At 48.3% G+C, this 27,853-nt stretch overlaps 1 protein-coding gene across 2 annotated transcripts in view; it reads left to right on the forward strand.

Moving 5' to 3' along the window:
* ME3 (malic enzyme 3) overlaps positions 1 to 27,853 on the forward strand; it is a 327,811-nt gene that overhangs the window by 292,464 nt on the left and 7,494 nt on the right. For both annotated transcript variants that reach the window (XM_059930621.1, XM_059930622.1), the window contains exons 8-10: positions 13,666 to 13,775; positions 26,407 to 26,504; positions 26,784 to 26,897. In XM_059930621.1, the coding sequence (XP_059786604.1) occupies positions 13,666 to 13,775; positions 26,407 to 26,504; positions 26,784 to 26,897 (322 nt within the window). The remainder of the gene's footprint in view (positions 1 to 13,665; positions 13,776 to 26,406; positions 26,505 to 26,783; positions 26,898 to 27,853) is intronic.

Raw genomic sequence — 27,853 nt, forward strand, 5'->3', positions numbered from 1 at the left:
GATCTTTGTCTCTTCTGTTCACTGCTGTATCTCAAGCGCTCAGAACAATGCCTAATGGCAGCATGGATTCTCAATAAACATTTATTGAATGAATGCACACTTTACAGATGAAACTGAGGCACAGAGAGCTTAGGGATCTTGTCCCAGGTCACACCATTAGCAATGGTGGATCCAGGCTTTGAACTCAGGTGGTCGAACTCCAGAACCCACCTTCTAACTTGGATGCTCTCTATTTCTTTTCTTCTACATGAAAGAAAAGACAGTCCAACATACTCCAGACACCTTTTTGATGCAGCAGGCAAGGAGAACAAATGGCAGGAAGGCCTTATGGAAACTATTCTACTTCACATACTCGTGTCTCCTCTCTCCAGCTTGTTCTAGGGCGGGGTTAGTGACCCACCAGTCCTCACCATTAGGAGGCTATGGAGGGACCAGCCATCAACTCCCATTTTCAAAACTCTCTAGCCTTTCTCAGCGAAGGACACATCCTCTTTTTTATTTTTTTTTATTTTTATTGAAGTGTAATTGACATATATCATTGTGTAAGTTTAAGGTGTACAACGTGTCGATTTGACACATTAATTTTTTTTAATAGATCTTTATTGGAGTATAATGGCTTCACAATACCGTGTTAGTTTCTGTTGCACAACAAAGCGAATCAGCCATATGCATACACATGTCCCCATAGCCCCTCCCTCTTGAGCCTCCCTCCCATCCTCCCTATCCCACCCCTCTAGGTCATCGCAAGCACCGAGCCGAGCCCCCTGTGCTATGCTGCTACTTCCCACCAGCCAGCTATTTTACATTCGGTAGTATATATATGTTGATGCTACTCTCACTTCGCTCCAGCTTCGCCCTCCCACCCCATGTCATCAAGTCCATTCTCTATGTCTTCCTCTTTATTCCTGCCCTGCTACTAGGTTCATCAGTACCATTTTTTTTTTTTTTTTAGATTCCATATACATGCGTTAGCATACGGTACACATTAATATAATGCAATATGATTACCACCACCGCGTTAGCTAAGCCGTCTATCACATCACATAGTTATCATTTCCCTTTTTTGTGGTGGGAAAATTCCCCAGCATCTGAGTCAGTTGGCACTTGGTTCTTCCTTCTTAACTACCTAACAGTGGTCCAGCTGCCCCGTCATTCACCAGAGCTGGGCGCCCCCTGCAGGCCTCTCCACAAACTGCAAACCCAGCCAGTGTTACCGAGCCCCAGGGGAAAAGCTGAGGCTCATTGGCTCCAAGCTTCTCCTGGTGGTTTTAAACAATACAAACAAAGGAAAAGCCCTAAGCTTATGGCATCCAGACTACAAGGCAAGTTTCAAGATTTTATTTTAATTTCGAAAGATTGTAAAGAGTGTAACCATTAGCTCTAAATCTTGATTGTAATGTTTCACAGGAGCGTTCACATGCTGAGTCCCTCTCAGCAGAGACAGTCACTGCTCAGTATTTTCATATACACTGAATTTTAGGAATGCCTTTTGCAGTTCAGCCTGTGTCTTACTTTATTTTCCCACCTGGCCCTCCCTAGGACTGTAAGCACACAATCTTAGAATACCTGAACAAGAAACAACCTGCTCGATGATCCAACTCCATCACGTTATAGGTGGGGAAACTGAGACCCAGAAAGAAAGTTCTTTCCCCAGAGTCAGATAATGATAAAAAGCAGTGGGAAATTAAGGGGAACTTATCCAGTTGTTTGCTCCCATTCACATAATTCACGAAATCTCTTTCAAGTTTCCATTTAGCCTGTATTTATCATATGCTTTCTCTGGGCCCCAGAGTGTGGCCAATACAAAAAGACCTGTCCTAGAGTTCAGTTCTCCCTTGAGCTTGTAATATGGACACATAAAATAATCAGAAAATAGTTCAAGGCAGCATTCAATTATTCTTTTATCTATTTATTCTTGTATTCACCCATACTTTAATTCATTCAATGGACAGATATTTATTGAACATAGCAATAAGTCAGAAATAGACTTTGCTCTCAAGAAGCTTATAATTGACTGGGAAAAATTTAAATATGCTTAAATAATTACTGCTGAGTTTGTGTAGATTTAATGTCTACTTAGTTAATGGCCCTGCCTGCAGCATCAGTCGAGGCTGATGGGGGAATACAGTGGTCAAAGGCCTGGGGCATTTAGTTGGAGTTCAAAGTCATGGCCTCCTTCCCAGGAAAGAGCTAGCAATTCACTTTTACAAAGAACTTACTCTGTGCTGGGTGCTTTACTTTTAATTATCACAGCAGCCCTTAGGGATAAATAAACTGCGGTTCAGAAAGGTTAAGTAACTTGTCCAAAATCACCCAGTTAGAAATGGAAGAGTCTGGGCTCACCCCAAATCCATCTGACTTCAAAATCAGAGGTGCTTTCCTACAGCCTCTGCTTCCTGCTCTCCCAGCCTAGCTGGAAACCATTCCTTGCTTGTGGCCTCATTTGTGTTGATTCCTCGGGGTAAAGGAAAGGGACTGAGCTATTGTGATACAAAGATACTTTGCAGCAGTGGCCTCTAGAAGAGGACAGTGGGGCTTCCAGGGGACGGGGACGTCACGTGGGCTGTGTGTGACTGGTCACCCCTATAGAAGGACTGTGCTCTGGCAGGCATTCATTCCTGCTTCCGTTTGTTCACCAACGCTGGTCGAGCTGGGCAAGCACAGGGCCTTGGGCATACGGCAGCAGGTTTGTTTGGTCTTCTAACTTGGGTGTCTGAAGCGGATTTGTCCAGAGCAGGGGGCAGGAGAGGGGGTCAGTTAAAACTCCTTCTTCAGCTGTCGTACCCCACATGGTGAGTGAGGGTCCCCTGCCCTCAAGGACCCTGCCTGGTGCCTGCTTTGACCTAGTCTGTCCCCTAACCTGGCTTAGTCTTTCCTTTCTTCCCCTCCCTGACTTTGACTCACTTTGGTCCTGAAAGGCCACAAACACAGACTGCGATTTCCAGCCTTATTGTCTTTCACCTGAATGTCAACATTCAAGGTGGAATTTAGCCAGTTGCACGAGAGAGGGACAGTTTAGATGCTGAGGAAGTCCAAGGTACACTTGTATGACAGACTGTATGGTACAAATACTACAGTAGCACACCTGAATAGAGAGATCAGAATAGGCCAAACTAATCAGAGAACATGTCACCTCATGACAGCTAAAACGTACAATCTGTGGGCAAATCAGAGCTGGTGTAAATGCCAGTGCCCCAGGTCAGCCAGTGGGTTGGAGGCTAGGAAAAGCGCCCAGGCTTTCAGAGCTGAAGGTTGGGGTGTGAGCTGCTGTGACCTAGAGGAAAAACTCAGTACTGGCCTCTGACCTTTGAGAGGTCGAGAGGTCAGCAGATCAGCCACCATCCTCTTCCCAGCACTGGGATTTCTGGCGCCATTTGCGTGTTTGCCCAGGAAGTCAGACAAACGGGGAAATTGAGGAGGAAATACATACTGTTCCTGGAGTGTTTTCTGTCTGGCCTGGGATTGCCGTCAGAGCAGTGACTGAGGAATGGCCACATTATTCTGGTACTTTTGCTTAGAAGTTCCTGCTTCCTGTGACTGTCTTGTTACACGATGGGAGTTTTCCCCCATTAGGCTGGAATGGCAGCCCCAGGAGCCCGCCAGTCTGGCTGCCAGAGCCGGCACACCAGGGGAATCTCCCAGTGTGGGACCTGGGAAGGGAAGGGCCTCAGAGGTCCATACACCACGTCCACCGTGGCTGGAATCCTTTCCACAACGTCAATGCCAAGTGAGGTTCTGGGGACCCTGGAATCACTGCCAGTGACAGCCTCTTCCATCCAGCGTTCGAGATCTCTGCTTTATATGGCACAGAAATCCCTGTCCTTCTGACTGCCACCTGTTGGCTCTGCTTTTCTCTTAAGGCCACATAAGATCAGTCTACCTTAATTCCCTGTCCACGGAACGGTCCTTCGTGTCTTTGAAGATGATCATTACGCCTCATTCCACTGAGATTTCTTTTTCAGGCACAGTATTCCCGCGTTCCCCAATCCGTGGTTTCCGGTTTCCTCACCTACAGAAGAGTTTCCCTGTCATCCTTGTGAGTCCCTTCCCAAGCACCCCTCCCGCCCCCCGCAGAGTGAGTCACTCCCTCTACATATGTGTGGTGTGAAGGCTGCACATCTGTCCCTCCGCTAGGCTGTGACGTCCCAGAAGGAGGAACCATGTCTTCTTCACATTCCATCTGGACTTTGGCTCCTGCCTGCTCCCATCTCCCTAGGACCTCGATCCCCCATCATCACTCCTCGCATCTCCCCTCCTTACTGGCTTCTCTATCTCATACACACACCTCCCATCAAAAACGAATCCATCCTTCAGTCCCATATCCGCCACCAGCTGTCTCCCTACCCTTGTTTCATAGCCAAGCCTCTTCTTTAATACCCCGCAGAACGGTTCCCTCCCCACGACTCCACCGAAAGTCCTCTGGCAAAGTTCACAAATGATCTTCTGACCGTCAGTTCCCCGACCCCCGCCAACACTTCCAGATCCCTGTTTCAGTTGACATCTCCGCAGCATCTGACACTGCCCACAGCCTGTCCTGCGGCTCCTGTGGCAGCTGCCACCGTCCACCTCGCCGGTCCCCCTGCTCACTTTCCTTCTCTAGACTCTCTTCCTCCGCCCCTTGCTGCGCCCTGGACACAGGTGTGCGTGAGGTCTGTCCTTGGCCTTGCTCCCTGCTCTGTGCACACGCTCTGCCCAAGACCCTCACAACACCCTGAACTCCCTGTTCCCCTCTGCTGAGCCTCGTGTAGCGTCTGCTCTTCGTGAACACGTCCACTTGGACGTCCCAGCACCTCAGACTCAGCACGGGCCAAGCCTGTCTTGCGGAGTGAGTCTACCTGTCCCTCCCTGTCCCCAGCCTTGGGGACCAACAGATGCCACCACCCCCATCCCGGGCTCCTCCTCCTCCTGCAGCTTCCACATCCTGCCCGTGATTAAATCCTGCCCTTAAGAACCATCGCCTCCATGGACTCAGTGCCTACGACGTGCCAGGCTTTTTATTTGCATTATCTCATTTAATTCTCACAGCAGGACTGCAAGAGGTACTATCATCCCGCTCTCGTATCAGCAAAGACTGAAATTTGGATTAAATAACTCGCCTGGGGTCACACGTTTAGTAAGTGATGGCCCCAGACCTGCTCAGCCCCAAAGCTCCCTCCACTCCCCACCCTCTGCCTTCACATCCGTCACCCCTGCCCTCCTCTCACTCATGGTACCTGTTGCCTCCCCCCAGCACTTCATGATCTCTCACCGGGGCTCCGTGCCTCCAGGGTGTCCTCCCAGCTAGCCCATCCCATCACCCACTCTGCTGCAGAGTGGACGTCCTAAAACACAGGCCACTTTCCTGCCCGAAGCCCCTCGGTGGGTCCCCATGGTCCCCCGACTGTGTAGGCTCTTTTTTTAAATTTTGTTTAATTAATTAATTTATTTATGGCTGTGCTGGGTCTTCGTTTCTGTGCGAGGGCTTTCTCTAGTTGCGGCGAGTGGGTGCCACTCTTCATCGCGGTGCGCGGGCCTCTCACTATCGCGGCTCTCTTGTTGCGGAGCACAGGCTCCAGACGCGCAGGCTCAGCAGTTGTGGCTCACGGGCCTAGTTGCTCCGCGGCATGTGGGATCCTCCCAGACCAGGGCTCGAACCCGTGTCCCCTGCATCGGCAGGCAGATTCTCAACCACTGCGCCACCAGGGAAGCCCTGTGTAGGCTCTTTTACACAGGCATGTAAAGGGGTGGCCCCTGGAATCCACCTAGCCTCAGCTCTCCCCACATCTCCCCTTCTTCACGCCTCTCCCAGCTCTGGTTATTTTCCTGCAGCTCCAGGAAGGCCCCCCATTCTCATTCCAGACGCATGTGCCGTTCTCTCTGCCTGAGGCGCCCTTCTCCCTCCCCGCCCTGCCCCTGCACAGTCTGCCCCTGAACCTCTGCTCTCCCTCAGGCCGAGCCTCGGTCTTCTGCTCTGTGGAGCCCTCAGTGCCTCTCCCAGAAGGGCTGATTGCCCCCTTGGAGGCCTCCCACATGCCTAGGGCATACCTTCATTATTACCCTTGTCACAGTATGTTGCAACTGCTTTTTTTATTTTCCTGTGTCCCCGCAGACTTGAAATTCTTGAACTTGCCTTTGTAATCTAGCAGGGAAGACAGTCCCTTGTTCACAGTGGACGCTTAGAAATGTTTGCTGAATTGAACATTTATGTCATACCTAGGAGAGTTCCTGGCACAAAGGGGATACCCTGCCCGATACATTTCTTTAATAATTAAAACAGAAATGTCAATAAATAATTGTGATGCAATGTGATGTATCCTAACAGAGATATGCCCAGAGTAGCAAGGCAGCCCAGAGAAGAGAAGAATTACTGTTACCCTGGGTAAGGAAATCGATGGGTCAGGGAAGCCTTCCTAGAAGACGTGACATTTCAGCAGGGCCTTACCGTTTAAGTAGGAGTTGGCCAGGGTAAAAGGAGGCCCTCTGGGCACCTGAGCAAAGACATGGAGCAGTGCAAGGGCCCACAGTGGTTGGGAAGCAGCAAGATATGCCCAGGGCGACAGAAGACATGAGAAGGGGGTGAACATTAAGGTTGGGGCCATCTAAGGAGTCTGAACACAACCCCAAAGGCAGTGGGAGCCTTGTAAGGATTTTAAGAAAAGAACTTGCACAGATTTGTGTTTAGAAAGATACAGTGGATGGATTGGGGGAAGGGAAATAAAGCTGGAGGAGGTGAGATCCGTTATGATAGGATCCTGGCCAGAAGTAACAATTGCAGGAATCCCAGGGAGAGATGGCCTTGCCCTGAGTCCACCCAGCCCCTGCAAAGTTCTTTCTGCAGAGAGCTGTGTCTGTCAAACTGTGCTCTATCATATAAACGGAGAGGGTGGGACACAGAAGGGTGAGGTCTCTAGTCAAATAAGTTTAGAAAATGCTGAGTTAAACAGGTTTCTTAATGCAGGACTTTTCAGAATCTTTCGTATATACATTGTATATGTTATATGAACGTTCAGAGTTTCCCAAATGGTTTGAGCCATGGAACCTCTTCCTGAGAGCATCTCAAGGGACTAGAGTTTAATGGAATGTGTAAAATAAAAACAAAGACCTAGAGCTTTCAGGATTCTGTCAGCTCTAATTCCTGGAAGGACAAAATAAACAAAAGAACTAGCTTTCCACTGGGTGTAACTGATGTCCTCACCATACACTCTGCTGGGGTGTCTTGTGTGCGTGTGTTTTGTTGGGGGCATGGAGTGGGCTGCCATGGAAATATGAGTGGTAGGTTTTTGTTGTTCTGTTTGGAGGCAGGCTGAGCAAATTCACCTGCTCTTCCCAGGTGCCCTGTGTTTGTTCAGGCCTGAAAGAGGTCAGATCCAAGTGTTTGAAAGAATGGCAGGTCCTGACCTTCAGAACAAAGAAACCAGGTCTGCAGCCCATGGAATGTTCTGGTCTCACCACATCTCTCACGCAGCCTTTGGTCAGCTTGCTGGGGGGAAGGGCAGAGCAACCATCTCAGAATCTCTTTACCCTGGGGAGGCTGCAGCCCAGGTGGCAGGTACCCGGCTCCGTGGGTCCTGGCTTAGTCTCGTCACATTGTCACACGCAACTCCCTAGGGCTCCCAGGCACAAGTCGCCATTTTCAGGCTTCCTCTTGCCTGAGGGCTGGAAGAAAAAAACTTTTAACATCCACCCATCGGCCTTGTGTCTTTAAGTGAGCCCCGGCCTTAGAATGCCTCCTGTGGCAGCGCCAAGGCCATTTCCCAGCGGAGTCCCCAGGGTGGAGGAGTCTGGGCAGCTCCGTGTGCAGCCTGGGAAGGTGCTTCTTTCTCCAATGCAAGAATTCTCCCCTGAGAAGCAGCAGATATTCCCCAGCCCCTGCCAGGAGTTCAGGGTGAAGAGTTCAAAAGTGCAGAAGGGGACAGACAAACAGGAGCCGCCCCGGTGAGGGGCAGCTTCTGGCAGGATGGAGGGTCAGTGATGAACTGCCGGCACTGAAATCAGGAAACTGCCCAGAGCCCTGAGTAGGGGGCCTGAGCGGGGCCCCTCTGGAGGGGCTGCTGCTCCAGCTGTACGACCTGGACAGTGGCCGCCTCGGCCCTGCTCGCTCAGCCTGTCTGCTCTGGGTCAGCTCAAAAAGGACTCGAAAATACTGATGTTCCTGTCACATGTTGCTCTTACCAGGAATGGTCAGACATCCTACTTTGGACTTATATCTCAGTGAAGCTCCTAGTGTATCTATTCCAACCCTACGTTAAGGAGTTCCTGCTTCTCCCCTAAGGCTCTCAGATCAGGAACTAAGACCCAGAGAGAAAGGGGACTTACCCAAGACTCAGAGCTTATATCAGAGACAGAAGGAGGATACGATTTTCCTGTCCCCCAGTTCAGCGTTTTCTTCACCACATGGCACTGTCTCTCTCGTTGGAGTAAGAAACCTAACTTTAACATCGACTTCACTTTATGTTTTACAAAATCATATTGTTGTTAAACCTAAACTAAGTTCTGGCGTCAGATAGAGCTGGATTCAGATTCCAGCTCCACCACTTTCCAACTGCAGGAGAATAAATAACCCCGGGGGCAAATAACTGAACGTCCTGTAGCTCAGGATTCCTTCTCTGAAATGGCACCTACCTACTTCATAAGGTCATGGGAAGATTAGTTGAGATAATTCATGCAAAGAACTCAGCCTGATGCCCAGCACCATCGATAACCATTAGCTGTTTTTGTTGCTGTTGTCATTCGTAGAAGTATTTTCATGAATATGTAAGGCAGTTATAATTAACATTTAAATTGGTGTTATGATGAAAGTCCAACATCCTGTATTTGGATATACATGGATGAATTGAGAAAAGGTTTTTTGTAACCTAAGCTTTTAAAATTTTCATTTTGAAATTTTTGTTGTTCTTAATTGGCTTTTTTTTTTAAATTATTATTTATTTATTTATTTATTTTGGCTCTGTTGAGTCTTTGTTTCTGTGTGAGGGCTTTCTCTAGTTGCGGCGAGCGGGGGCCACTCTTCATCGCGGTGCGCGGGCCTCTCACTATCGCGGCCTCTCTTGTTGCGGAGCACAGGCTCCAGACGCACAGGCTCAGTAGTTGTGGCTCACGGGCCTAGTTGCTCCGTGGCATGTGGGATCCCCCCAGACCAGGGCTCGAACCCGTGTCCTCTGCATTAGCAGGCAGATTCTCAACCACTGTGCCACCAGGGAAGCCCCTTAATTGGCTTTTAATTAGTTTAACAAGTTGGCAGGAAAACTCACACTAAATTTCCACCAACTCTTTCATGTACCCAGCTCTTCCTAAAGCATTTACTGAACAACTGCAGTATTGGCTTATCATAGGTGCTCAGTATCTGCTTTTGGATGGATGGATGGACCAGCAGATGGATGGGCAGAGGGAATGGATGGATGGATGGATGGATGGATTGATGGATGGATGATGCAAATAGAGCAATTGAAGTAACCACCCTTGGTTCAGACTGGATAGTTAGTGGTGTGGTTTCGTGAAAAGCCATAAGTCAGGAGCCAAGGGACCAGGAAAAAATGGTAAAGGGCCCAAAGGTCTCACTGGAGATGACGAAGAGGTGTAGTGGAAGTAAGGGAGGTGGAAGGAGAGGCTGTGGTCAGAGACTGAAATGCACAGTGTGAATTTTTAGTAGGAGTGGCTCCTGGTGACGATAGATCCAGGGAGCAGCCATGGGGAGGGTATCCAAGGTGGGTAGGGGTCCTGGAGGTCATTAAATACAAGGAGGTCAAGAAACTCTGAATCTAGGTTATTGGATGGGAGATTCACATAGCCTTTTATCCAATTCCAAGTTAGGATTAAAGTGACTTGAATGAATGAGATTTTACTCTGTATCTCATCAAATTGCTCCCTGGGAAGGTTCTCTTATGTGAAACTGAATTTGACATGAAAGAATAATAGTGCACTGAACAAAGGTATTTATTTATAATCCTTGCCTTATTTTTTAACCTAAGAGTGGTGTTGCTTAAAGGTCCAGCGTGTGTGTGTGTGTGTGTGTGTGTGTGTGTGTGTGTGTGTGTAAGAGACAGAGACAGAGAAATGAGAAACAATGTGCATCACAGTGTTTTGCCATCTGACCTTTTCAGCATTTTAGCTCCAGGCCAGTGCGCGAGCGACACTGGGAGTCTTGTGAGGATTCTGTATATCAAAATGTCACCAACAACCAAAGACATTCTGTTCCTCCCTCCCCATCCAAATACTTGAAATTCACACCCTGAACAAAAATTCACAGTAAATGTTGGTTTGGTGAACATAGCATTATAATTGTGCACTGAAGGGTTTTTTTTTTTTTTTTTTTAACCATTTCTATTCATTGTACAAGGAGAAGAGGGCTGGATGGTGGGTCAGGAGACACTGCAAGCTCCCTACACCTACCCCCACCAGCACTTGCTCTGTGACTGGGAATAAGAATTGTGGCCAGGATGACACGTGTTTAGCACTTTACTATTTAAAAATCACCCCCAGCTTTTAATCCTCACCACAGCCGCAAAGTTGGCCAGGCAAATATTGTGCCCATTGACAGATGGAAAACTGAGGCAGAATAGAGAAGTGAAGTGACACTCGCTTGCAGTGGCAGAGCCAGGTCAGGCCCACGAGCCTCCTGACCCAAGCCCAGAGCTCAACACTGGACTGAGGCAAGTTGCTGCCTCTCCATTTCGGCCCCTGTGACATGAACCTGTCTCCAAATCCCCCCACCAACGGCTCCGACTGGAAGGACCATGGTAGGAGCAAATATTTGCCTGCCCACTGGCACTTCTACTGTACTTTTTTTGCTTCCTCCTTTTTCTGGTGGTGCGCTTGCTTTTACAACAAACCTCTATAAACAGTTTCTGAGAATTACTGAGCTATGTTTGCAATGCAGATGTACTCAGGGAGTATGTAAAGTAATCATTTTAACAAAAGGAATAGATATTTAAAATTTAATACTAACTACGGGAAAAGTGTCCATTGTGTAAAACATAGTTTATCTTTGGATTCAATGTTTGTCTTTGGTTTTACAAAGTAGTTTGTATTTTCACTATTTTCTACATAATGTAGTCAAATGCAGAGCAGTTGCAATGCATCCAAAAAATGGGTAAATTTTCTGAAAAGGAAAAAAGGATATGCCATGCACAAAATTCAGAGGTTGGAAAAAATGTGTTCTGGGCCACTTCAGGGCTACTCACCCCCTCACAGCCACCAGCCTCATCAGACAGATGCCCCGACAGCACAGGAAGCCCACCACACATGGGCCGCAGCCACTTTTTCCAACAAGGTCGTACATCTTTCTTTCCACAGCTGGTCCCAAGCTGGTCCCAGGCCTCCAGTTCACACAGTTGGGAATGGCAGGCACTTCTCCCTACCACATGCCCAGACACTCCGTGCTGATCAATCAGGGCATTTTTTTCTCAATGAACGTGACCGCAGATACTGTGGGTCACAAATTGGTCCATGAGATGAAATCCTTTTTCTGCCCATGGATTAAGTAATTTTTAATAATTCACATCACACTTGCTTCCAGAAAGACTCCAATAAGAGACACAGTACAACCCACAAAAGCAGGATCAAAGAGCCAGAATCGAGTCAGGGGAGGGTGCGTGCAGAGAGCCTCGGCTGAGGGAACCTACCGTTAAAGGGCAGAAGACAGCTCTCAGCTTCCTGACGCCCAGTGTTAACAGGAAACGCAGGTTACCAATCCAGTCATTTTTTAGGAAACACAAACTTTTTCCTGACTTTGAAATCTAGGAGGCAACTCTACTGTAGATTTTAAATAGGACAACTCAAGCCGCTTAATGGGCCTTGTCTTTACCCACCAAGGCAGTGTTTCTGAGTTCTCCAGACAGGATCAGAACGATCTGAGGTGCTCACTGAAAATGCATTGTACAGCATGGTGACCAAAGTTAATAATTAATACTGTATCAGGTACTTGAAGTTTGCTAAGACAGTAGATCTTAAACGTCCTCACCACTCAAAAAAAAAAAAAATGGTAACAGTGTGAGGTGATGTGTGTGTTAATTAGCTTGATATTGTGGTAATCATTTCAAATGTATACGTGTATCAAAACATCCTGTTGTGTTCCTTAAATACATACAATTTTTATTTGTCAATTATACCTCAGTAAAGATGGAGGAAAAAATACAGATTCCGGAGCCCCACCCCTAAACTCACCGAGTGACCCTTTGGGAGATGGGCCTGGTGATCTGCATTTTGAACCAGCTTAGCAACTGATCCTGCTCTGCCTGCACATGGAGAACGCCCTCACCAAGGTGTTAGTGGATGACAGTGGCTTCATGCAGTGGCCTTTCCCAACCTTCCCTGTATCTTATCAGGGAATAATGCCTGAACCCAGAAGAGTCTCTGGTGGAGGGACTCGAGACTTCAGGATCCACCAAGGGAGATATTTGGAGGCTGCAGAGGCTCCCCAAGCCTGAGTGGCAGAGGAGCCGGGCTCTCTGCACGCACTTGCGTTTGGAGTGAGCTTTCTGCTGGGATTTCAGACGGCCACAGGTCACAGAGAGGCGGGGCCCCATCTCAGCCCTTCCAGCACCCCTGGGGTCTGCCATCCAGAGCCCATGGGAGCCACCAGCCCACATTAGAGACAATGATGTGGGCTTGGCTGACCACCAGGCTCCGTACCCCTACCCTCTGCCCCATCCTCGTCCATAATGGGGCAGGCAATTTGCAGCAATGTGGATGCAACTAGAGATCATCATACTAAGTGAAATAAGTCAGAATAAGAAAGACAAATACCATATGATATCACTCATATGTGGAATCTAAAATACGGCACAAATGAACCTATGTATGAAACAGAAACAGACTCACAGACATAGAGAACAGACTTGTGGTTGCCAAGGGGGAGAGGGTTGGGAGAGGGATGGACTGGGAGTTTGGGGTTAGTAGATGCAAACTATTACATTTAGAATGGATAAACAACAGGGTCCTACTGTATAGCACAGGGAACTATATCCAATCTCCTAGGATAAACCTTAATGGAAAAGAATATAAAAAAGAATGTATGGGACTTCCCTGGTGGCGCAGAGGTTAAGAATCCACCTGCCAATGCAGGGGACACGGGTTCGAGCCCTGGTGCCGGAAGATCCCACATGCCACAGAGCAACTAAGACCGTGCACCACAACTACTGAGCCTGCGCTCTAGAGCCCGTGAGCCACAACTACTGAGCCTGCGCTCTAGAGCCCGTGCTCTGCAACAAGAGAAGCCACCGCAATGAGAAGCCCATGCACCGCAACAAAGAGTAGCCCCCGCTCGCCGCCACTAGAGAAAGCGCGTGCGCAGCAACGAAGACCCAACACAGCTATAAATAAATAAATAAATATATATATATATATTCTTTTTTAATTACATGGGAAGTATTGTCAAATGAGTAATAAATCTTCAAAAAAACAAAGAATGTATGTATGTGTCACTGAGTCACTCTGCTGTACAGCAGAAATTAACACAACATTGTAAATCAGCTCTACTTCAATTAAAAATAAATAACTAAATCATAATGGGGCAGGCAGAGCCAAGAGTCCAGAAGCCAGCCAGGTGGCATAAACCCCAGTGAACGAGCCGTGCCACACCCACACCCACCCCTGGCCTGCACCTCCCTGCTCCCCAGTTCAGGCTGGGACCTGCCAGGCATCATCTCGGGGAGGCAATCACGTGCTCTTTCCTCTCCCTCTCCACAGGTTTGGAATAAATTGCCTCATCCAGTTTGAAGACTTTGCCAATGCCAATGCCTTCCGCCTTCTCAACAAATACCGCAACAAGTACTGCATGTTCAACGATGACATCCAAGGTAAGTTTCCACCCCTCCTGACAAAGCCCCTGAGGACTAATGCCTTCTCACAAAGGCTCACCTGGGTGCCCAGGTGGGGAGGGGCCACCTCATAGCCGGTTTGCTGCCAGCAGCTGTTGAAGAAAGAGCAGTAAATCCAGATTCACTTTGCTAATTCTCAGCTCTGTGACCTTGGACATGTCCCATAACTTTGCTAAGTCTCAGTTTCTTCACCTATAAAATGGAGATGATTACTGCTTCAGAGGAAAGTAAGAATTTGGTGATTAGATATACGATAGAAATTTTAAACAATGCTGTGATTTACTAGCTGGTTGAACATGGGCAGATCACATCTCTGAGCCACAGTTTCATCATCTATTCATTGGGAATGATAGTAACTACCTTGGAAGATTATTGTGAAAATTTAAGGAGCTAATATATGGAAAGTACCAGCACATAGGACTCATCAGACCAAAGCATCAATCACCATAAAAGTGGCCTTCGCCAGCCACAATAGCTCGCTCTTGGATTTTCCAAACACAAGGCATATCACTGTCAGGGAATCAGGATAAGGCCTTCTCTTAACTTGGCTGGAATGAGTGCTTCTCACAATGATAACCAAGGCCCCAGAACATTCCAAAAGTCAATGGGAAGCATCTTCTAGTTCAGGGTCAACTTGGCTCCCTGTTCTGTGGACCAGAAATACCTGAAGGCACTTGCTTCTTGCTGTGGAGATGCCAGCATGTGACACTGGAGTAGGCGGGGTGGTTCCTCAGCGATTATCTCACCTGATCCAGGAGTTCTCAGTAAGGAGCATTGCCAGTTATTCCTAGTATTTTATAAAGCCCAAGGGAAACCTTGATGACATGTAGGTTATTATTTAACAAATGAAGTTTGGCAAGCAAGATCTTTTCAAATCAAGGAACCATGTCATGTAAAAAAGAACAGGTTGGTAGGGGACAGGTATTGGTCCCTGGGAGTTAAAGATGGGCCAACATTTTGCAGATGAGGCCCAAAGAGGTCACAGTTTTCATCAAGTGAGTAAGATAGACCTAGGAGGATTCAAGCCCAGGTTAACAATAGCTAAGGTTTAGAGCTGAATACTTGTTATTCATCAGGCACGGTTCTAAGCACTTCACAGGTTAATCCTACCAGATGGTACCAACCCTGTCTTATTTGTACTCCTATGACCTCCCTCTGGGTCAGTTCCCTCTGCGCGTGAAAGCTCTGCTTCTCAGCTTGGGACACTCTTCCCCATCATCTTTGGCTCAGTAACTCCTACTCAGCCTTGAAGGCTCAGCTCCAGGGCCTCCTGTCCCAGGGAAGGGACAGCCTGATTTGGATGCACACCGGGTGCCTCCACAGCCTCCTGTGCCCCCCTCTGTCAACTTTCTTACCACACTGTACCCCACATGCCTGCATTGAGTTGTCTGTCTCCCCAGGAGACAATAAGCTCCCAGAGGCAGGAACCACATCTTTTCTCTTCTCACTTGCCAGCCCCAGCACAAGTGCCTGGCGCACTGTAGATGCTTCGTTAATGTTTGAAGAATGAACGAATGAGGTCCACCTGCACAAATTGAGATTCTCATAAGCACCCACCTGTTCATGTGGGTGTGTCTACACTGGACACCTGCCCCCGAAGCCTCTCTCTTGTCCAGGTCGTCATACATATACTCACCCAGAAATGCACCCCACATGTGCTCACACGCAGACATATATACATCTTCACGTGTGTACACCCTCATGTATACACACACAAAACTTCTCAAATTAAATCAATTTGTTAGTTTTTATGTCCTGCTGATACCCAGTTCCAGTAGAGTCTGTTTCACTCCCAGGCAAAGCCAGATGGAATGGTTTTCTGGGTCCCACGGCAAACAGAGGAGGAATTTCCCATTCTTTTCTCAGAAATGAGACTAAAGTCATTAAACTAAAATGCATGAGGAGAGCTGGCACATCGTACTAGAATGGCAGGAGCCCTGTAATATCGAGTCTTTGATCGGGACAACCTGACCATTAGGCGTGGCCGTGTGATTAACAGCACCGCCCAGATCTTCCTTCAAGAAAGGACTTGTTGCCCCAGCTGGCGGCAGGGCTGGCTGGAGCATCAAGCAGAGCCGCAGCTGCAGAGAGCCGTCTCGCCCACGGTCCTGCCCTGCCAGGACGGCATCACCAGGTGATCAGGGAATCTAGAAGCTCAGCCATTTTGGCCCAGTGCAGGACAACTCTGAGGGGACATGTAACTCCAGAGCTCCCCACGGGGTTGGCTGAGGCCCTGGGGACCGCATCGCAGCTCAGCTTCTCCCGCTTCCCCATCCTCAACCCCATCCTGCTTCCACTCCCTCCCTAGCACAGGTGTGCTGATCCCCAGGGCACTTCTTGATAACATCCTGAACACTTCACATCTCTCTGAATCTGCTTCCCAGGGAACCCAAACTGTGCCAAGTAATCCAGGTGGCATGAACACAGAGCTTTAGGCTAGAAAAGTGTTTTCCATCCACACTATTTCACAGCTTCCTTGCCTCGCCCCCTCCGCCTGTGGGGAGGACGGACATTGCTGTTCATGTCACCGATGAGGCAACTGAAGTTCAAGGACTTAAGTTTTGCTCCACGTCCCACAGCCTAACAGGCATAAAGCTGGGGCTAGAACCTAGTTATTTCTAACTCGGAATTCACTGTCTGTCCAGGACGTCAGGCTGCCCATGCTTCCTTGTGAGTGAGGTGGTGCCGTGAGTCTCCTTGGTGAGGATTAAATTCCAGACCCCACATAAGTGTGGGTGTCACCGCTCTCCTCACCCCTCCCATCCTCTCCTCTAACTCCCACAGTTCACAGAACCCCCCCCCCCCAGATGAGGCCTGGGGACGGGGAGGGGCTGGCCCACAGTCGCCAGCTGGTTAGTGATGGGTCCAGAACCAGAAGCCTATGATGTGTACTCTCAGTGCTGGGTGGGCAATTAGCAGGCTGGTGAGGAATTCCGGGATGAATGGGGCAACGTGGAAGATTAAGCTCATGCTAGAATTGACCCCCTTACCTCCAAACACAAGGTAAAGAGAAGAGGAAAAAGAAACATGAAACTACATAGCCACGCTCAAAAATAGAAAGGAACGCCTGCATGCACAGAATTGGAGAGAGTTGGGAGAAGGGGGAGGGGGGGAGGAATCACCGTGGTAAAACAGAAACCAAAACCAAGCCCCATGTGGTTGCTGGGGACAGGCCCGGTCCACCGCAGCAGGACTCGTGGTCAGAATCTTCTGGAACACCCCAGAATGGCGGGGGATGGAACCAGGCTGCCTGCATGAAATGAACACCAGCGCAGCCTCACGTCCTCAGTGGAATAAGGAAAGATATGACTAAAGGCCTCAGGGTCCCCACCAGACTGAGCTCCGTGAGGGCCGTGCCGTGCCTGGTGCTGAGCAGGAGCTCGGGCACAAGATTTGAACCCCAGCCAGTCCTGCTGCACCACACTCCTGGGAATCACCAACCCCACGTGGCCGACCACAGGGTAGGGTTGGCCCCAGCCCTGGCAGGGTAAAGAGCTCCCCAGGGCTGCCATGGTCTCCTCCGCGCGCCCCCCGCCCCAGGCCCGGCCCCACTCCCAGCTCAGACCGGTGCAAAGCCTCAGCCTCCCCAGGCTGGTTCTCGGTGAGCAGGGCTGCCCGTGCACTGACTCGTCGCTGGAAGCCTCTTCAGGAGTTTTGGAAAAGGCAGAGGCTCAGGTGACTTTTGTTGTTTCAGCTGGGATCACAGAAGCATCCCGGCTCTTAGCGGAGGAGAGAGAGAGACCTGGAAGGGGAACAGCGCTAGGAATGGTCCTGCTGGAGGACTGGCCAGCTGTGTCCTTCCCAGGAAGCCAGGTCCAGGATACTGCTGGCCTGGTGAGCACAGGCCCCCGGGCTCCGCGGCTAGCTGCCCGCAGTGTGGCTGGGGACAGCAAAGGCCAGCTGGCCTGTCAGCTCCAGAGTGTCCTCCCACCCCACCAGGCCTCCCCGGACCTGCACTGCCCTCAAGTCCGGCCACATTCCCGAGAGCAGACGGCCAGTCAGGGTGCCTGTGTGGTATGTCAGGCCATGGTCACCCCTCATACTTTCAAGTTTTCATCTGTGAGCCAGAGTGCTTAGCAGTCAGATGTTGGACTGAGACAAGCCTAGGTCTGAATCCCCACTTTTCTGCTTTGGGGCTTTGGCCAAGCGGCTTAAATCCTCCCAGTCTTCTTTTCCTGGTCTGTAAAATGGACATGATGGTATCCACAGCCATGAGGGATCCTCAGCCAGTACTGCCAGAAAGATCAGGACGCCTTCCTAAGGCCAGCATCGATCCTGGCTGGACGCGGACTGTGCTAGCTCATCGTTAAGCGTGCTCATCGTCACCCTTGCTTATGGCACCAGGTAGTTTTAAGGGCTGCAGTGACGTAGCGCAGGAACAGGCATGTAACCGTACTCAGCTCTGGTACCAGGTACTGATACCTCTGGTGCACAGGAAGCTCCCAACACAAGTCCCAGAGGGAGGGAGGAAGTGTTGAGACCCAAAACAGAGAGGCTTTGGTGGAGGTGAGGAGAGGGACCGGTGTGAGCGCAGGCCTGGGAAAGCCCGAGAAGGGAGGCAGGGGCCCACCTCACCTCTTTTCCTCTTTCCACATCCAGCCTATTCTTCCAGCCCATTGCATTAGTCAGTTCTGTGAGTTTTCTGCCGATTCTGATTCTGAATGTGCTGGTCCCTCTGCCTAGAACTCTCTTCTGCTCTCGGCTAATTCCTCTTTGTCCTTAACGACTCAAACCTCACCTCCCCCAGGATACCGCACCCAGGGCCAAACCTGTTCCTCAGGCCCCAGGACGATCCCACCCTTCCCCAGGGCCTGGGAGTGACACTGGGCAGTGGTCACCCGCTTTGCAGAGTATTTCAAACTACCCCGGGGCTCAGATGCCACGGTAGGAAAGGGGCAGATGGGGAGGAATGGCTCAGCTCTGAAGTCTGTCCAGCTGGTTTGTCCTGTTTACAAGACACCAGGGGTTATTTCCAGCTGTCAGCGCTCTGCTTCTCCTTCCCGTACCACACACACTGAGCAGCAGTTCCTGGCCTTTCCCGTCTCTCTCTCCCACAGTGAAACCTCCCCCGGCCGCTTCAACCTCATCTCTCCCCAGTCCCCAGAACCTTCCTTTTCACTAAGTCCTGTGTTCTGAGGCTGTTCTTCCCGGACAGGGTTTTCCCAGCCCTGAGATTCTCGTGGGTCTCTTCGTACGTCTAATCCCGGCTGCTCTGAGACCTCCCCCTTAGCCTGTTGCATCAGTTAAATCCCCAAAGAAGCCAAGAAGATGGTAATTATTCCCTCCGGTGGCAGAATAGTCTAACCCTGCCTCCTTCATGGGCCGGGAACTGCCTTCTTGAGAGTCCAAGGGCTCCAGAAAATTCCCTTCATGACACAGAAACAGGGTTGAAGTCATCTAGAAGGCCTTTGCTTGGTTTCCAATAAGGGGAACTTGAATTTTCTGAACAGTTATGCTGCTAACCCCTGTGGTCAAGACTGTTGTATTCGTCTTCATAAATCTAAGGCTTCATATACCCATATACCCAGTGGAGCCCCAGAACAGGCTCTCAGTACACGCTCATGAACAAATGAAAGGCGGCCGCTGGCTGCCGTGGGAAGGTAATTCTGCGGATCATGAAAGTGGGCCAACCTAATCCTAGAGGATGCCCAATCCCCCATGGCCCCAGGCCTCCAAAGCCACCTTGGCCGGACCCTGCCGAGCCTAACTCCCTGTCCTTCTCGCTGCCTATGACAGCAGCCTTGTCTCACCTGAGAAACAGCTAGTTTTTTCCCTTTTCTCTGATAATGTGTGGTTTAGAATGGAAACTTCTTTAACTTTGTCAAATGTGACTATGAAAAGCAGAATAGAAACTACATTTTCAGTCCTTTTGTGCTATTTCCTGAACCTACAACCTCCAGTACTCAGTTTGCAGGAAATGCAAGTATGGAAAGCTCCCTCTGAAAAGGAAAATTTGTTTTTCTTTCATCATGAATGAGGAACAAACAGTCATGCTTTCAGCTGCCCTCAGCATTTACGGGCGCGTGTTCTAACACATCCCTAGACCCCCGGGCTTCTGCAGGTGGTTACCTCCAGAAAGCTCTGCAGCTTCCTTCCTCTCTATTTTTAAATCCCTAATACATTACCCAAGACCCTCCTCCTCAAAATGAAAGTTAATGATGGGGATAACTTTCTTTGCCAAACTTTATAATATGGGATTTAAGAACTGCTGTGTTCCCTCTTGAGTTCTGGACTGTGAATAGGGCAACTTGCCACTTCAGAGGATGGCCTCAGAGAAAGATCCCAGAAAGGAGAATGAGAAGTAACCAGCAAGGTAGCCAGTGAGCATGGGGTTCCAGAAGCCACATGCAGAGCTTCCCAAAGGCAGGAATGAACACCAGTATCAAATGCTGATGAAAGGTCAAGGAAGAGGAGGGGCTGAGGACTGACCACTGAACTTGGCAAGATGGAGGTGCTGGGGAGGTTGACAAGAGGTGGGGCAGTCGCTTGATGGGACTGGGTTTCAGGGAGACCAAGAAGAAAGGAAATAGAGGCAATGAGTATATTCAGCTCTTTAGAAGAATTTGGCTATAAAGGGAAGTAAGAAATAGGGTGGGAATGACATAGGGTCAAGAGGAGGCTTTTTTTTTTTTTTAACCTTTTATTTATTTATTTATTTATTTATTTATGGCTGTGTTGGGTCTTCGTTTCTGTGCAAGGGCTTTCTCTAGTTGCGGAGAGCGGGGGCCACTCTTCATCGCGGTGCGCGGGCCTCTCGTTATCGCGGCCTCTCTTGTTGCGGAGCACAGGCTCCAGATGCGCAGGCTCAGTAATTGTGGCTCATGGGCCTAGTTGCTCTGCAGCATGTGGGATCTTCCCAGACCAGGGCTCGAACCCGTGACCTCTGCATTGGCAGGCAGACTCCCAACCACTGCGCCACCAGGGAAGCCCCCAAGAGGAGGCTTTTTAAGGATGGGAACTTGATGACATACTTGTAGGCTGATGGCAGTGATCCACTAGAGAGGGAGCAGTTGAGGATGCAGAATAAAAAGGGAGAGAATTACAAAATAAATTTCTTGAGTAGGTAAACATGGTGGGATCCAGCACACAGCTGGAGGTGGCTTTAGCTAAGAGCAGGGACCATTCATCCACGTAACAGGAGAAACAGCAAAGTATATGGACTGGAGACAGGTTTTATAGAGTTGGTGGTAACAGGATTCACTTCTCTCCTGGTCGTTTCTACTTTCTTTGAACTTCACTTTCCACTTCTGAAAGGGGAAAAAATGGGAGCTCAGTAGTACCTATTTCCTAGAGTTGCTGTAAAGATTAAATGAGCAAATAAATGCAGGCAAGTGCATACATAGCACGGAGACAAGGTCACGGGGAGAGCAATCAATAAGTGGCAGTTGTTGTTGTATCCTTTTGAAATTTTCAACTCTTTTCTATCAGATTTCCCAATGCTTTGTGTTTTCCACCGCTTCCAGAGTCACAACTGAACAATTACATCCACCACCTAAGTTCACTTCCCTCCACCTCCACTACCACCCACTCCTCAGGTCTCCCCCAGGGAAACCCCATAAGGCCACTCCTGCTGCCTTTAACTCCAGAGTCAGGAAACGCTGTCTGAGCTGCATAGACCAGGAAGGGGTGGAAGCAACAACCCAGGTTTACCTGCTTTACTTCTAACTTGGTGACTAACAGGCGGAAGCCACTGCCTCTCTCTGGCCTCAGTTTCCTCATCTGTATAGTTGTTGGATGTCACGCTCTCCATCCAGCACTGAATTTCTGCAGGTAAGCTGTGATTCAGCTTGTAGGTTCTAACCACAAAAGATACTTGACATCCAAGAAGGAAAAGACCCATCAAGAATGCAGTGTCTTTGGGAGGTTCTCTGATGAAATATCTTTGGCGCCACCTGGTGTCGTATGCTTTGTACAGCTCTTTTCAGGAGGCAGAAGGCTGTCCTGAAATACAATAGAATCAGGTGAGCGGAAAACGTGCTCTCTGTCCAATGGAAAACTGGAAACAGAAAAGAGAAAGTTCACTCCTGCTCCCACCCTGCAACCATTAGTATTTTGTAGCTCCTTCCAGATTCTGTGTGTATAGTTTGTTACAATTAGAATCATAGTATGTAGACTGTTGAATGTTCTCTTCCTTCCAACTAACTCAGTGAAGCATGATTTAGGGGTTAAGAGCACATGCCCTAGAGCCCAATTCCCTGAGTTCAAAGCCTCACTCTGTTGTGTGATCTTGGACAACTCAGCAAACTGCTCCGTACCTAATTTTCCCAATCTGTAAAATGGGGATGATGATAGGAATAAATGTCTTTACATTAAGACATATAAAGCACTTAGAACAATATGTGATGTTAGTTACTAACTTCATAGCATTTTCTGTGTTGCTACACCATCTTCATAATGAATATTTTTAATAGCTTAAGTATCCTACTGAGTGCCTACACTAGCTCATTTACTTAACCATTACTCTTTTGTTAGGTGTTTGTTATTTCCAGTCATTCTACGTTATAAATAACACTGTCATAAATATCCTACCACATACCTTTTGGATTTTTTCATACATAGATTCCCAGAAATAGAAGCATGAGGTCAAAGGGCAAAAACATTTTATGCCTTTGGTCTATATTGGGAAATAGTTTTCCAAAAAGGGTTGTAGCTCTTTAAAATGGAATGTGTGCTGAACTTTGCCCTTTTCATTGCTCCCTCACCAGCCATAGATAACATCAGTTTCTTTGATTTGCACAATTTTAATGACCATAAACAGTCACACTTTAATTTCCTTTTCTTTGACCATCATAGAGGCTTAGCGTTGCCAGTTGCGATTACTTTATTGTGACTCTGTCAGGGTCCACACCAGTCGTTTTAACAGAGAAAACTCGACATAAAGAATTGTGAATTCTGCATTAAAGAACTGAAAAGCCAGAAAGAAACACTAAGGATCTGCTACCACCCCTGAGGCTGGGGGAACACAGGGAAGACGAGGTGACAGCTGGGTAGCGTTCATGCCTCTGAGGGGCGCACGCTGCGAGGCTAGTTCTGTAAGTGACGGACAAACAGCAAACTGGATTCAACTGCTGCTTGTGGAACAAACTGCTGCTGTAAGATTAAAAAACCAAGGCTGTGGAGTTGCCAGATTTAGCAAAAACAAAATGCAGATGATCAGCTAAATTTGAATTTCAGACAAATAACAGTTTTTAGAATATTTATGCTAATATTGAATGGAGCACACACTAGAAAATTATTTCTTGTTTATCTAAAATTCAAATTTAACTGAATGTCCTACATTTTACCGAGCAATCTTACAAAGCAGGAATGATGCTGGAAAAACTGTTCTTTCCCTGCCCATCTAGTCTTTCAGTCGCCCTCTGGCGCCCCCTATTGGCAGAGCCCACCATAGAGCCAATTGGTAAAGCTGAAAAGTGGTTTTCAGACAAAGGAGAAACGATTACCCAATAATCGGCACAGTCCACCCTTTTGGCTGTTCAGCATCCATACATACCGTCCTGCACATTGGTACTTCCAGACAACAACAACAAACTCTAACAAAATGCCTAATAAAATGCAACTATCTTTCCAACAAATGAAGACATTCTCACCTTCTCCCTGAAATGGGGAGAGGCAAAGTCTCTACAGTTATTTGCCAACTAAAGAATGTCGCTCATCATCTGGTTCTACAAGAATGAAGTCGCTAGCCACTGCAGTCACCGACCTTCAACACACCCTGAAAGGAGTTCAAGGCAGAGATCAGGCATGAGGCACTCTGTGCTCTGGGAAAAACTGGCAGAACAGGCCTTCAGATACATAGATATTTTCAGAAGATTTTATGAGCCCAGTTTCTTGCATCTTCTCATATCTAGGAAAACACTAAAATCATTAACGGAGACATCCACTCCTCGTGATGAGCAACAACCTTCTTGTAACCAGCAGCAACCTTCTGCCAAAATGTGTGCTTGATTGCACGTACCCCCTTCACCAAAATCACATATACACTGACACCCACACCCCTCTTCAGAGCAGTTCCTCAGAGCTATCTGAGGGGCTGTCTCCTGGGCTATAGTTCTCATTGTGCCCCAAACAAAACTTAACTCACAACTGTCACACTGTGCTTTTTTTTTTTTTTTTACACTGTGCATTTTTTTGACATATTTATCTCTGGAAGATAGTCACACCACCCATCTCTGGGCAGGACTAACTACTCTTAAATCTCAGTCACAGTCACATTTGAAAACTCTGTTATCTAAAGGCTAAATTGTAGAATTAACCTCCAACAAAACTTCTATAAAATAATAAGAGGAAGGAGAAGGGAGAATAAATTAGCTAATATGAACCATCATCCGTAATCACATGATAATCAAGGAAGAAAATTTGCATGGCTGCTACATTCCTCATTTCTGTAACCAGTCATGACGCCATAGTTGATGTTTATGCATTTCTTCCTCGGTCTCCCATTCCATGTTTTCTTGTCCTCAGACAAGACCTCAGCTTGCCAGGGTTCCTTAGTAGGATGACCCAAACCTTCATTCCTGAAGGAGCTGCAGCCTCAGCAGCCCTGCCTCTCTTTAGTTGCAACAGTGTTTATTAATATTTACTCTTGAGCACAGGAGTACTAAGACACACCCCAGAGGATCCCCTAGGCTCAGATACGGTCTTCCCTGTCCCTAGTTTCCCCTTGGTTCTCAGGATGAATAACCACAGCCAGTAAAGTAACCCTCTTCTTTGCCCACTGGTTTTGTGGCAAATGGCCAGGTGGCAATCTCAACTTCCAAGTCAATAGAACCATGTTGCGAATGCTAATGGAAGCATTTTTCTCTTGGGAACCAAGACCTCCAATCCAGAGAGCACAGAATTGAAGAGACAGGAAGCAAAAACCCTGCAAGTGATTCATTAGGTGAAATGGTGAGAGGAGCCATTCTCACTTCAACACTTTGATTTCCAGACGCAAGTATTCTGGCTGTGGAGAAAGAGCACAAGGTATTGTTTGCTAAGTCAAATCACATATTGCATCCTATAAGATAGAACTTCACCATCTCCTCAACTAAGTCTTAAGTCTTCAGGAGCCCATCCTACTGATCTATTAGGTCATCTGCTCCTGGGTGGTAGAGTACATGTTAAGGCCACTGAGTTCCGTGGGTGTGCGCCTATTGCTGCACTTCTATTGCTATGAAATGAATTCCTTGATTAGAAGCCTTGTTGCCTGCAATATATCAGGATGGTGACTAGGCATTCCAAACATGCACAGATGATGGCACTGGCAGAACACTATAGACAGGGAAAGTCAAGCCATATGCAGAAACTATGTTTATTCCAGTGAGGACACATCTCTTCCCTGTCGCTAATGGAAGGAGTCCAGTGTAATCAAACTCCTGCCGGCTGGATAGTCCTCCCAGAGAATGGTGCCATAGCAGGAGCTCCACATTGGTCTCCGCCATTGACAGGTCATTCATTCAGCAGTAGCAGTAGCAGGCAGCCTCCGTGAGAGGAAGTCCACGCAGAGCCTCCATCCTTGCCACCATGGCTACTCTATATGGAAACTGAGCAAACCCTAGATGGCGTGGGAAAGATGCTGACTGACACGCACAAGCCATGCCATTTTGTCCACCTGATTACTGAGAAACTATTCTCATTCTGCCCTTTGGTGAGCTTTCACATGGGGCACAAATATCTTCACACCCTGTACCTGTTCAGGGAAGTCCATTCGCAAACCCTTCCCTAGACTTCCTCATCACCAGTCTTACTATTTTGTTCTAAGTCCCTGACCATCTAGCTAAACCATTAGCAACTGCCCACGAATCAGTGTAGGTCTAGCCATCTCTTGGACCAAAGTGGACAACAAAATTTACAACGGGAGGTCATGTCCATTGGGAAGATTCACTTCACTATTTCCCTTTAGGGTGACCTTTTATTGGGGCTGTGAAACTGCAACCGTACGCTTCTAGTTGATGCCAGCATACTGTTAAGAATAATCTGTAAACCAAGCCTGCTTTTTCCTCCTTGGTCAGCTGGTCATAGGAATTCCTAGTGAGGCCTTAGGTGTGGATTGAGGGAGAGGAAGAATAGTTGTCAAACTAGTCTGAGCCACCTGCTTGTGCAGCTTACCTGTACCTTCAGATGTATTCAAGCCATTTGATGCTGGTTATGCTACTGGGCACACCCAATCTTATGACTTGCTGGATAAGACAAGCAGCTCAGGTCACATGGTCATGTAATGTTTCACGGTTAGTTTGTGGCCTCATTTTTAATATGTTTTTATTCATTTACCCCTTAAACAAATCATTCTACGAGGCTCACACTTCTTTTTGGCTTCCCTTGTATTTGTCCTTGTTGTTTCATTTATGAATGATGGTGGTAGCAGCCCCTTACCCTCTGATCCTCTCTCCCAGGGTAACAATCCAGGAGCTATTTCTCAAACTAACAGTTACCTGCAAAAGAGTGCATGGAAAAGAGTATCATGCAAAAGAGGGTTGCTCGACAACCTGCATGCCTACAGGGCTGACCTCTGTAAGGGCGAGGGAAAGTTGCCTGTTCCATCACAGGCTCTAGGTGTGGGGAACTCTGCCAAGGGTCTTGGGGGTGGGAGCCGGTGGCCAGGGGGTTATCTCAGTCCACTCTGTTGCAGGCACAGCCTCTGTCGCCGTGGCAGGGATCCTGGCTGCTCTGCGAATCACCAAGAACAAGCTCTCCAATCACGTGTTTGTTTTCCAAGGTGCTGGTGAAGTAAGTGCCATCGGGGGCTCCCTGCTGTTGCTTCAGTAGGAGAATAAGAATGAGGGGAGGAGCAGCGAGGAGGAACGGTGCTCTGGGCTTCTGAGGAGAGGAAACAGCACAGATGCGTTGTGATCACTGCAGCCGCCTGGGCCCCAGCATTTGGGTGTCTCAAGGCAGGGACTTAACTGGGCCTCCTGGGAGTAGTGGGGGAAGAAGCGAGGATCTTGGTGAAGCATCTGATAAAATCCTGAGCAGCTTTTGCCTTTTGTCTAAACACCCACCTCGCAGGCAGCCATGGGCATCGCCCACCTCCTTGTCATGGCCCTAGAGAAAGAAGGCGTACCCAAGGCAGAGGCCACAAGGAAGATCTGGATGGTGGACTCCAAGGGGCTCATTGTCAAGGTACTGTCGGTCTGGAGACCTGGAGGTTACCTGATATCTACAGCTATTGGACTGGAAGAGATCTCAAGGGGTAAACTGCTCAGACAGAGGAGAGAGCAGAAGGAGGGCAGTGTCCTAACCCCCAACGCAAAAGATTCATCCCAAAGTAGCCTGAATTGCTCTTGTCCAGAAGCTTTGAATCACGTCCTGCCTTGTACTCACCTCTAGCCATATTCAATCATAGCTGTCCAGAAGTAACATGCTCTCTCTCTTCTACATCTTTGCCTATTTTGTTCCTCTGCCTGGAATGCCCTCCTCTTTTTCCACACGCCCACTCACAGCCCTCAACCCCATCTGTTTCCTCCCTGTCTTCTGTCACCTCCTTCAAGCAGCTTCCCTGAGCATCTGGGTCTCAATTAGTTCCCTGTGTTTATGCTCATGTAGCCTTCCGCCCTTCATCTATTACACTTACCCCATGATAGGGCTCTTGCCCCTTTACTTGCCTCCCTCCCCGTGAGGCTGTATAGTCTTGATGTCAAGGTCCTGCATGTGATAAGTACATAATTGATGTTTGAGGTATGAAGGAAGGAATGAATGAGAGAGACAGTCCAGCTTCTGACTGCAGTGTGGTGAGGGGCACAGTTGGATGACCTCTTCCCTCAGGACTTCACTCAGAGCTCCATGTTTTGATCCTGAGATTCCACTAACATAGACTGTGACAGTAAGAGACTAAAAATAGACAGAGATAGGAAAGCGAGGCTCTCAACCAAGAATAATGGAGACCCCCCTCAGAAGCAACAGACCTTCCTATTGTTCCCTATAAGGGCAGATTCCCACTGGAAAGAACTGGGACCTGGAGGTTCCTCCTTCTGCCCCAGATCATTCCAGAGCATGGTCCAGGCACAGGTGGAGGCTGCCACACTTGCCTCTTTCCCACATTTCAACATCACCTTTGCTCACCCCATTGAGCTCACCCC

This window comes from Balaenoptera ricei, chromosome 8, assembly GCF_028023285.1.
Source record: "Balaenoptera ricei isolate mBalRic1 chromosome 8, mBalRic1.hap2, whole genome shotgun sequence".
NCBI lineage: Eukaryota > Metazoa > Chordata > Mammalia > Artiodactyla > Balaenopteridae > Balaenoptera > Balaenoptera ricei.